This window comes from Rhinolophus sinicus, chromosome 15 (genome assembly GCF_057876585.1).
Source record: "Rhinolophus sinicus isolate RSI-liver-muscle chromosome 15, RSI-T2T, whole genome shotgun sequence".
NCBI lineage: Eukaryota > Metazoa > Chordata > Mammalia > Chiroptera > Rhinolophidae > Rhinolophus > Rhinolophus sinicus.
In genome coordinates, this window is record NC_142515.1 from 5,349,013 (window position 1) to 5,361,171 (window position 12,159).

The 12,159-nt window shown below is 42.9% G+C and overlaps 1 protein-coding gene across 1 annotated transcript; it reads left to right on the plus strand.

Annotated features, from left to right (window-relative positions):
* Positions 1 to 604: 604 nt before the first annotated feature.
* Positions 605 to 11,060, plus strand: TEX36 (testis expressed 36). The gene is made up of 4 exons (XM_019742159.3): positions 605 to 655; positions 5,304 to 5,435; positions 6,375 to 6,455; positions 10,589 to 11,060. Exons 1-4 carry the CDS (start codon positions 605 to 607, stop codon positions 10,883 to 10,885), a joined length of 561 nt encoding a protein of 186 aa, XP_019597718.1. The 3' UTR covers positions 10,886 to 11,060.
* The last annotated feature ends 1,099 nt before the right edge of the window (positions 11,061 to 12,159 follow it).

Sequence of the window (12,159 nt, forward strand, 5' to 3'; positions counted from 1 at the left end):
GGCCTCAGTGGTGTGCAGGTAGGTGAGTGAGTAGTGAGTGTGTCCTCTCCAGGACAATGAGTCTTAACTGGGACACAGAGGAGGCCATGCAAGGAGCACGGAGAGAGGCTGAGGTCATGGGCGTAGCAATGCCAGCAACATTGGCAAGGTCAACCCCAGCCCAGATTCCGTTTACTCCTCTGAAAACTAAAAGGTTGGGGCAAGTGGTTACCATGGGAACATTTGACTCAAATATTATTGGTTCAAGGATTCAGAGGGTAATAAGTGTTTGCCATTACGACAACCTGGCCCTCACCTGCCTGACCTGTTTATGGGGCTTCCTCAGCTGGGACCTGCTGGCTCTCTGCCTCATACATTGGGGAGCAGCCGCTGCGAGGAACCAGCGGTGGGAACACTCAGAGAGCTTAGAAAACCCCCTCCCCCCAGCCCCCATTGTGATGGGCGGCCTTGATTCTATGACGACAGCAGGCACTGATGTCCCATCTGGTAGAGGCTGGGAATTAAAGATCAGGAACCAGGAGGAGTGGCTCCCAAATGTGTAGGACTTACGAGGTAACAGAGAGGTGAGGGAGCCAACCTCATCCACCCGCAGTTCCCGCAGAAAATGGCCAAAGGGAGACGCTTCAAGCCACCTTTCGACAAGGACGGAAGATGGGTAAGAAAGATGGTGCCCTCTTTTACCTTTCTCGCACCACGCAGGTGCGGGCAGGGGTCCCGACCTGATCCCCGCCCCAGTTCTGCTGCTTGCCGTGGCATGACTTCATAAATCACTTTGCTGAGCCTTGGTTCCTCCATCTATGAAATGGGGCTCGCATAGCATTCTTGGGAGAATTAAATGAGATATGTGTGCGAAACGCTCCGCACACTGGCACCTCAGGAGTGCCCACGACGCAGTACTGCTGCCTAACCTGCTTTTCTCCCCCAAAGCATCTATCTTCTAACGTCCTGTATAATTTAGTATCTGATGTGTATTGTTTTCTCCCTCTGCTAGAATATAAGCGTCACAGGGGATGGGATCCTTTGTCCTGTTTATTCACTGATTGTATCCCACGTGCCTAGACTAGGACCTGGTGCCCAGGAGGTTCTCCAAAAGCCTTTGAAGGAATGTGTGTTATACAAGGAAACTCAAAACAAGTTCTGATTGGCCTCTGATCTGACGCCTTTAGCCCCACCGGACTGGGAAAGGGCAGGAGTGCAGAAATGCATCATTTCCCTATCTTGATCGTTTGAAAACGTGACCTTTTCAGCTTCACACTCTTCCTTAGACCCCTCTCTTATGAGATCACTTACAAAGCCCGGTGGGGTCATCACGCTTCTGCCACGTCTAAGAAACATTTGCTGCACCTGTAAGTGTGAGGTCCTAGCCTTGTCGCTCTGTGTATGTGTGTATATACACACACACACACATACACACATTCTTTCTTCTACATCCTGCTTCATTCCACAGAGATTTAATGTGTGGAAAATATTCACAGTAAAATAGTAAAGTATAAATAAAATAAAAATTCAGAACCAGTTTAAATATACTTTAGAATAAGAGGCTGAGAATGGGAAAATATGTAACACTCACACACACACACACGCACACACACACGCACAGAGCCCATATGGCCTGCATGGTAGCATTTGGGCGTCAAATTTGACTCTGAGTTCCCTGGCAGCTAAAGTAAAATGGGAAATAGTGTGAACTACATAACGCTAATCAGTTATGAAGGGAGAAATGTAAGCTTCTCACACTAAGTAGCTTTGCCTCTTTCTAAAACCTACAATATCAGTTAGGATTGTGTTTGACTGAATATTGTGCAAAGCTGACTACAGTGCCTTAACCAAATGGGGGTTTGTATTTCTCAAGTATCAGTAAATCCAGAAGCAGGCAGTTCCGGGCTGGTATGTATGTTCTAGGGAATCGTCAGAGGCCAGGTTCCTTTCAGCCTTTTCCGACATCCTTCATGTGGGGATATTCAGCTCAGACAGGTAAATGAGGGGACGGGCAAAGGGCACAAAGGCAGAAGGCACCTGCCAATCAAGTCTGCCCCTTCCTGTGGGGAAGCAACAGCTCTCCCAGGAGCCCCACCCCGCAGTCCATTGTCCAATTTAGCTGTAGAGAAGTTTGGGGAGGTGTTTTTAACCGGCCACATTGCTACCCCAAACAAAGTCAGGGTTCTGTGCAAGAGAGGAAGCGAGAATGAACATTTCATCTCCTATTGCAATCCCAGGAATGTGCCCAGGGCTGGGTTTAGCTGGAGAGAGACACGGTCTCCCAGTATCCGACTTTAGCCCTGGGTGTGGGTCCTTTCTGCTGCCAGGACCTAAGAGCATGAAAGGAGTACAGAGGATCCTGGAGTTTCCCAAAGTGACTTGTAGACGAGTTGGGAAAATTAAAGAAATTGTTGGCTTCGAGTCAGCCGCAGCCCATTTGGGAGGACAGTAATTGCCACATTAGAAGTGACAGTCATTTTGCAGTTGACCTTGCTGGCTGTAATCTGGCTGTTGCCGGGTAGGAAAGGCTTTTCCACACACTGTCACCTTCCTATTTAATATTTCAGTCGCTGAGTGATTGAATGCAGCAAAATTTTCACCACTAACTAGTTAAAAAGCTATATTTCACGGTTACAATATCTAACAGAAGGGTTTATTTCACAGCTATCATGGTATAGCCATTAAATATATATTTTAAAAGAATAAAATTAAAATGCTAGAACCATTTTTTTTTACACTGATTCAGTCCATGCACTCTGAGAATACAAATTAAGTCAAGTCAGTTGTCAGGTAGCTGGTGAGAGGGGTCGTTCCTGACCCTAGAACAGCTCTCCTTCCCGGCCTGATGTCCACAGCTGCCCCGACAGGAGGCTGACCGGTCAGACCGGAGGGGGGAGACGGGAAAGGCTCTGAGTTTGGAAGCCCTTTGTGTTATTTATATTTACTTAAAAAAATAATTGTTTAAAAATATTAGAAATATGTAAGTTGACTTTGAAACTTTTTAGGCTATATTAAGTGAGAAAAGCGAGGTGAAAAATAGTATGTGGCACATGGTCCGGTTTTTGTAAAGCAATGTAAGTTGCCCCTGCAGGTACAGTTGATTTCGTATGTGATCACATGAACACTCAGTTGTTGATATTGTTACCTGGAGTGGCAGCGGGGATGACAGGAAGGGGAAGGAATAAGTAACCGGAAGTGACTGTGAAAAGCTATTTATAATTTTTAGAAATCACATTTATAATATGATCCTATGTGTGCAAAATTATACATATATATAGAGTCATGTAGGGATCTATGAAAAAGATGGTCACCCAAGAGTTAAGAGGAAAGAGTGATATGATTTCAGGGGAATTATACTTTCTCCCATATGCTTTTTAAATTTTTTATTATTGTTTGAATTTTTTAAAACCATGAGTGTGTATTACAGCTCCAATCGGAAACAAATACGCTCACTTTTGTTGTGGATAAAGACCATGTCAGAGACGCAGTTACTAAGTAACATTTAAGTGGTGGGAAACCATCCTGAAAAGCAAGGCTTTCTGCTTCCGTGACCCTGCCCCCCTCCAAGGGGACCCTGTGGCCACTTCCCTCCGAGAGCCCGAGCCCGGGTGCCGGACGGCATGATGGTTGGTGTGGTCGTTTCATCACGCTGTCCCCATTCCTCATCCCGCAGGAGCCAGAGAGATGTGTTTAATGAGAGTCCTATTTGGGTATGTTCTGGTAAATTGTGTATTGTTGTTTTGTGTACATGGGTTATTTATTTACAGAAATGGTGTCAGTTTACAGATCCCATTCTGTTTCTTCTTTTTTCCACCCAGCACTGTGTTTAAAAGATCCCTCCGTTGCTATGTGGCATCTAGCCCGCTGCTTCTCACCACCACTGAGAACGCCCCAAGTGTACAACATATATACTCTAATCTCCCCACCTTTTTACATAAATAGTAACATACTAAACACACTCTTGTGCTGACGCGAAACATAAGCCACCTGAACATACAGTTATATTGTGACTTGAGAAGGAATGAGAGAGAATGGCAGCGTGGGCTGATATAATAATTCAAAAGAGAAGGAAGAAGGACCTGCCTGAGGCCATGGCAATGGGTGTGGGGACAAAGGAGGGGACAGCTGTGAGCAAAAATAGACCCTGCTAACAGTTATTGAGCACTGAGTGTATACATTTTCTCTTCTAATCACATCTACCCTACCGAGTCGGTATTATCATTATTATTCCCATTTTATGGACAAAGAAACTGGGGCTTGGAAAAGTTCAGTCTCTTATATGAGGCTCCCTCACAGGAGAGAGAGCTGGGACCAGACTCAGGACTCTGAGTGTACAGTCTGTGACCCACCCACCATATTATGCTTCCTCCCTTTGTGGGAAGTTTCACCAAGAGCTGGGGTCTTGAGTTTTGTTCGTATTTTAGTTTTCACTCATAATTCTCTCCTAAAGATCCCTAGGTCAAAGCCCACTTTGTTGGGCTGGCTTTTAAGAGGTGCTATTTAAATACAACTGGGGTGAGCTACAGTGGCTCCCACATCCTCCTCCAGGAATGAAGGACTCCTTCCCCCAGCTACTGAGAGCGCAGCCCTGAGTGGTCAGCCCACCTGGAGGAGAGCTGCCTCCCTCAGGTCCCCCCCTCTTCCTGGGCAGCCCACACCTAGTGACTGATCAATGAGGGCACACAAAGGCCTAGCCATCTTGCCCCAACTCAGGACAACTCTGAGAGGCCATCCCTTATCCAGAGCTTTCTGTGCTCTGGGGTGGTTGAGGCCTTTGTTGGGACCACTTCCCTCCACCTGGTCCCGTTTCCTTCCCTCCCCTTCATGGGGAGACACCAAGTCCCTCTAGCCCCTCTAAGAATATCCCCACTCTTTACTACCCAATATTCTCATTGAAGAGTCACCTGGGCCCCTTCACTGCTTAACTTCCATGTGTCTTAGGCTCTACCTCATACCTGCAGGAGGTTGGCTCACCCCTGTCGACCTGGGCTGGATCTTTGGCCCCTATTATGAGGAGAACACGATCTCAGATAACACATCTGTGTCTTCTCAGAGGTCATCAGCTCCCTTTCACTGGGCCACACCCTCTTCACCAGGCTCCAGCACAGCAGGGGTGGCCCAGGTAACTTGAAACAGCCAACAGTAATGGCCTTGAGCCGTTACACTAGTTTTTGTCTTGGAAAGAATACTTAACATTATGCCATTTCCACTGCATGCCAGAAGCACCCAAATTGCATTTTAATCACTTTACAGAGGAAGCCCTGATACTTGGCTTAGAAGTCAGATGCGTCTGGTTTTAATCAAGGCGTGTGCTGTTTTTCTAGTTCCCCCACATTGGACTAACGCAGAAGACATGGGAATCCATCACCAGTGCTATGTTAAAAGAGCCCCGCCACCCACATTTCTCTCAGCAAATAGAGAGGAAACTACCGCCAATCTACAAAGCCCGGGAGAAGGTGAGTCCAGAGCACGGGCCACGGGCACACGCCCCCACAGCTCTCCAAGGGGACGGCACCACTGGCATTTGGGGCCAGATAATTCTGCCTTGGAAGGAACTGCTTATTCACCATTCCTGGTAGCATCCCCACCCCGGTCACTCTGACCCCCTGGGTACTCTCTAGAAGGAGCTACCCCCTGGTCCAGACGACTGTGTTTCCCTGAAAATAAGACCTAGCCGGACCATCAGCTCTAATGCATCTTTTGGAGCAAAAATTAATATAAGACCCGGTATTATACTATATTATACCAGGTCTTATATTAAAATAAGACAGGGTCTTATATTAATTTTTGCTCTAAAAGACGCATTAGAGCTGATGGTCCGGCTAGGTCTTATTTTCGGGGAAACATGGTATCAGGTTAGGCCCGTGTATAGGCAAGAAGCAACACCCCTGGTTACCGCTCACAGACCATTCACACGCACGCTCTGCCTCCCAGGCCAGTGCGTGAGCAGCTTCAGGGGCCTGAAGTGGCCCAAGGAGAAGCAGGCATTGACTTCACACTTCGCCGACTCACCAGGCAGCGGCGCCAGCGCTCTGGCTCTCTAGGACCCTTCCTGGCCAGATGAAGACGTGGGCCTCCGTGGCCTCAGAACTCCTTTCCAGCCTTCAATTCCATGAGCCTGTAAACTTTTCCTTCCTTGCCTCCAAAGAAGGTGTTTTGAAAAAGAAGTTTTATGATTGCTAGCAAGCTGGCAGTGAGGTTGTGTTTCCCAGCCGTGAGCTGACGTGCACTCCTCTGACCTCACCGGCTTGCTGTTTGCTGCATCCGCGGTGACGGCTTAGCTCTCACGTCTAGGCCACCTGCTCCTCCGTCTGCCTTCCGCCCCGTAGGCCGGCTCTGAAAGCATGCTGGCGTTCTGATGTGTGCTTTTCGTCTCTCCCCTTCCACTTTCCCAGCAAGCTGTCAATAATAACTTCCCCTTCTCCGTACACGACAATCGGTACAGCTGTCAGAATTTTGGACACTTCTTTGACTCTGTGAGTATTTCTCTCCAAATTACTAATCAAATAGGGAGGGACATTGGAGCTCTTAATTTTCCAAGATGTGCTGAAGATAGAGGACGGACCTCAAAATTGGAACAAGGTCAAAATGAAAGCCTCAGAAGGTTACAGGTTAAAAAAAAAAATGCATGAAGCTCCCAGAGTTCCATGCAGCTTTCAAAGTTGCAACAGCCTCCTGGTTAGGTTTTTGTGCACGTCATGCTTCCCAAAGGGCCTTCCCCTCAGCTGTCTCATTAGTGAGCTTTCTTCTTGTGACGATGTCGTGGGAAAGAGGGATTGCCTATGTGTGTGTCTGCTGGCAGAGCCAGGACCACGAGGACGGATCAAAGGGATGGAGAGCTTACATAACATAAAGAAGGACTTTCTGATAACTGGAGTTGTCTTTCCTCTAGAGGTGGTGGATCCCCCATCATTGGAGACAATGACTGCTCTTCTTAGTGGTGGCTTAACACAGCACTGTGCAATGGAAATATATTACAGTCCATATATGCAATTTTAAATTCCCAGTAACCACGTTAAGTACAAACAGGGGAAATCAATTTTTATATATTTTATCTAATCCAGTCATGCCCCAAATGATCAATTCAACATGTCATCAATTAAAAATTATTAATGAGATGTTTTACATTCCCCAAACTAAGTCTAAATCCAGTTTCTATTTCACACTTAAGGTACCTCTGAATTTGGAAGAGCCATGCTTCATGTGCTCAAAAACACATGTGGCTGGGGGCTATGGAGCTGGACAGGGCAGGGTTCGTTCACAGGTGGAGAGTTGTATCTGTTGATCTCTGAGAAGCCTCACACCAAACCTGAAAGTCGGTGATGGTGATGAGGAGGATGTTAACAGCACCCACCCTTTGTCAAGCAGGTGCCATATGCTGTCTCCGCATATTATTTCACTTATTACGTAGTCACAACAACCCTATTGGTTAGTTACTCTTTTATCATCCCCAATCTAGAGGTGAGAAAACTGAGAACCAGCGAAGTGAAACGATTTGCCCAAAGCTACCCTCTCCTCTAGGATACAATATCTAAGCCAAATTAAAGCGGTTTAATTTTAAAATATCTGGTTTGCCTCTGCAGAGTATAGAATACAGAACCAGAATATGCACTCTGCCTGCTTCTCTAAATGGAATGTTTAAAATGATTTTGTAAGCTACCAAAGTAACCTAAGTCCTTTAAAATGTTCAAATAATACAGAATTATACAAAATTAAATTTGCACTCTTGTTTTCCCTCCTCACAATCTCACCTTGATGATTCTCTGATAATGGCTTGGTGGGTAAAGTTTGAGAATTTTTGCAATTCATATGCAAACATACATATATAAGTGTATATCTTGTTAATGATATAAATAGGATTGAACCGCATGTATTTTACCAGAAGTTTTTGCTAGTCTCACAGAAAGCATTGGAAGCTTTCCAACTTTCTCTATGTTCTGAAATAGTTTATATATAATGTATGGATTTTCAGTTTAGTGAAGATTAGATAGAATTTCTTGTAAATCTATTTGGGTTTGATATCTTTTTTCTCGCATCATGATTAATCTATTCAAACTTTCTAGCTCTTCTTGAGCAGATTTTGCTAATACGTGTTTGCCTAAAATTTACTTATTTCATTTGAAATTAATTGGTGTAATATTTTTTAAAATACTCTTATTTTGCAGTTCTTTTAAATCTTTTTCAGTTGAATGTTTAGTTCATATATTTGCAACTGTTTCATTATTTAATTCATGAAATCTTTGAATATGTCTCAGATTATTGCTTTGGCTACATCCCAAAGGTTTTTCTAACTAGGATCTCATTATCATTTGTTTCCAAAATAGTTTATGATTTAATTTTTGATTTCTTTTTTAACTAAAAATACTTTACAAGAATGTTTTGAATTTTCTATATGGCTAGAATTTTTAAAGACCATCGTTTTATTGAAAATATCTGGTTCTATGGGTTATAGTAAGTTTTAAAGAATGCAATCTGTGATTTCTACTTTTTGAATTATAAAGATTATCTTTGTTATCTTGTATATGATTCATATTAACAAGTGCTTCATGGGTGTTGAGAAAGAATCTATATTCCCCATCTGTTGGTTACAAAGTTCTTCATCTTCATTAATGCAGGACTGTTAATCATGTTATTTATACCTTCATGTACTTTTCTTAATATTGGTCTTGAGATGTCAATTTCTCCTTCTAAGACTATCCTTGAGTTTCTAAATAATTTTTGCCTCATATGATTGAATACCATATCTTTCTGCATAAAAATTCATTATTATTTTAATTTCTTAGTGGCTTTTGTTATTTATCAATGTGAAGTGACCCTCTTTATATGCTTTAATGCATGTAACCAATTCATGTAACCATTAATTCTATATTGTGACATTAGCACTGATATTAATTAGCATAGATATTAATGTCTTGTTGTTAACATTTGTTCCTTATATTATGGTCCATTCCTTTGTCTTTATACTTTGTAGTCATTTTGTTTTGGGTTTGCTTTTTATTATAAACAAAACAGAACATGGTTTTTAAAAATTCAGAAGTCATCCTTTACATAAGAATTTAGCCCAGTCACATTATCATGATAATTTGTTTTTGGTTTTATTTTTGCCATCTCATTTTATGTTTCCTATTTGTCATGTTTGTATGTTATGCCTCCCCCCAACTTTGCTAGATTGAATTTATTTGCTCACTCTGTTTTTCATCGATATCCTGCCACTAGTGGTTACCCTTAAGTATAAATGTTTAAGAAATATATTAACAATGTATTACTCTATGAATAAAAAATTAATATCTATAGCTTTTCCTCAAGAATAAGGTCGTCCTTCAGAGTGCTTACTTCTGTCACTGCCTGTTCTGGGGGTCCTTGTATTGGGGGAGTCTGTGCTCCGCAACTCATGGAGGTGTCATTCTCATGGGATAATGTCAAGTGGCCCTCACTTCTCTAGTCAAGTTGAAATCCTGAAATTTCAGTTCCAGGTTGGTGACTCACCTCCCGGCTCTTGGCTTGTTTCTCCCCACGTTTCCCCTCTGTCCCTCCTTCTTTATTTCCTATTTATCTTCTTGTGGAGTCTTAAAGTTTCAGTATATTTCATAGTCACATTGTCAGCAAGTATTTGGACTTACAAGCTTTATTTGTTACTTTCCTTGTAGCTCTTTCCTTATTCATTTCATCCCTTCCTTTTATGTATTTATTTTTCTGGAGTATCTGCAAGAGATTTTTTAGAAAGGTGTGACCAGCATCTTTCCTTTGTCCCTCCAGAGCCACTCTCCGCTTTTCTCTCTGCCGTGGGCCTGGGGGCTGACCCGTGTGAACTCCAATCCTCCCCAAGCCTCTCGCACACAGAGCCAGTGCACTGTTTCCTGGGGTCTCCCCACACAGAGCCCCTTTATTAAACTCTCCTTAAAGTACCCTAATTTGAGTATGCCATCTGCCACTCTGGCAGGTGATACTCACCCTTATGAAAGGACAACCTCACTTTACTAACATAAAGCCTAGGCAATCTGATGTCTATTTCCTTCTAGTCTTTTGTCTAAGCATAGTGTTTTCTTAGTCTTCACCTGGTTATGAGCACCATTTTGAATACACGGTGATTCTCAGGGTCATGTGTAAGGTCCTGAGAGTTAGTGAGGACGCCTGTGGCCAAAGATCCAAAGGTGCTGCTTCCTTGTTGGGAACCCTCTGGGATGGGAAAGAATCCACCTCTTCAGACCTCTCAAAGTGAGAACCACCTGTCCTGCCGAATGCTGGGGGTGCAGCCCAGGTGGAGACACTGAAGAGCCACCTGGGCGCAGGGAACGTACCTAGGGTCCCTTGGAGTCCACACTGGTTAATATAGGCTGTTTCCAGCTGTGGTCTTTCCGGTTCTGCCCTCCATGTCTCTAGAAGTCCAGTCCCCTCGGAGTGGAAGGCTTCGAGAACAATAATAAAATAACACCAGCCCGTTTTGAGCGTTGATTTATAGCCTTCGACAGGTTGGTAAAGGACACCTCTGGAAATGGTTGTCACAGTGTGCATTTCCACACAGGATGTCATGTAGCTGGTTTTATGAAAGACCTTAGAACTGTGTTACCTTGAATATATTTGTCCTAATCTTCTTGTAATTCTTCCACAGGGCATGGGACGTAGGAAGATCCCCCCAGAAAAAAGGCAACATGTTTCAAGAAATTTCAATCTTTGGGCGTGTGACTATATTCCATCTTGTCTTGATGGCTTTTCCAATAACCAAATATCATATGTCTATCAGGAAGCTGTGGTGGTCCCAATTTTCGGACGCTTTCCAAGACATTATAATGAGATATGGAGCACTTTCCAATTTATTCCCGAGCAAAGCTGTACAGAGGTTTTCAAAAAGGATCCCAAAGGAAGGGTTGCTATCAGTAAAAAGGCTGGTTCTCCACTGAAGCTCTAATCCTTCCAGAAGATTCTTGATGAGTTTTGTAATATTGGTATTTCACTGGACATTCCGATCAAGCACAACAATTTAACATAAGATTTGTTTAGAATTAGAGATTGTATCTGCCTTGAGGCTGAAGTTTTCTTGTAGTAACATAGGGAGGAACGTCCCTCCATTGAGAAACCAGAATGGCAACAGACTTGCTACTCCCACCTTTAAGACATTTTTATGATTTTTAATAAGGCTGAAAAACATTCAAGTCCTTATAAAATAAAGATATGTGAAGATATATGCATATTAAATGAATGTGTTTTAAATGAAAATGTGTTTAATGAATTTTAAAATTGCCACATTAACTTTTGGGGGAGTTATAAAAATGACATAATTATTATATCGTTACATTTTCATCTTGAAATTTCAAACAATGCCGAGGAAGTAGGAGTCCCCTTTGGTTTCATCACATCTCCAGGCCTTTCTCCCATCCTCAGAAGTAAATTAACCGTTTGTTTTTATTCTGTGCATTTACAATCACATACTAGATGAGCATAGCTACATAAAAATCTGAACATAAACTGTGTTGCGTGGTACCTTATGTTCCGTAACTTTCTTTTGATATTTAACAGTGTATTTGGAGTTCTTGCAGTGTCAGTGTGAATAGATTGATTTGCTTTTAAAACTGCTGCATTGTAGGCCCTAATGTGGATGCACCATGCTTTTAAAAATTACCCTCTTATGAAGGAGAGTTTGAATTGTTTCTAATTTCTGGCTGTCAGACCTGGTGCTATTTGAAAATGCTTGATGAGCCTCTCTGGGTGCATGGTGACCCGCGTCTCTGGAGTATTCTCGAAAAGGTTACCTCGTTATTACTGCTGGATTGGGTGGTGTGCACCAAGTTTTAATAAATCCTCCTAAATTACCTTAGTAAGGAAAAGACTGGACCAATTAAACACCTACCAACAGGATCTGTGCATTTCTGTTTCTCCCGCCCCCTGAATTACCTTTTACCTATTTAAGGATATTTAAGGACAAAAAATTAGTATCTTGTAATCTTCTTATTTTGCATGTCTCTGATTATTAGCGAAGTTGAGCATCTTTTCCCACCCAGCGGCCACTTATAGTTCCCTCTGTAAACTGCTCAGCGTCCCCCGCATTCTGCACCCAAAGTTTCTTGTTCATATTTAGATATTTTTTTTCTATAGATGAATTTTAGAATAAGCTTGTTAAATAAATCCATTGGCCATTTGATAGGAATGTCCCAAAATTTAGATACTAATTTATGGGAGAATTGA

Coding starts and splice junctions, on each gene's coding strand:
- TEX36 (XM_019742159.3), top strand. CDS start 605: ATGGCCAAAGGGAGACGCTTCAAGCCACCTTTCGACAAGGACGGAAGA. Junction 656..5,303: donor TCGACAAGGACGGAAGATGG/GTAAGAAAGATG, acceptor CTGTTTTTCTAG/TTCCCCCACATTGGACTAAC. Junction 5,436..6,374: donor TCTACAAAGCCCGGGAGAAG/GTGAGTCCAGAG, acceptor CCACTTTCCCAG/CAAGCTGTCAATAATAACTT.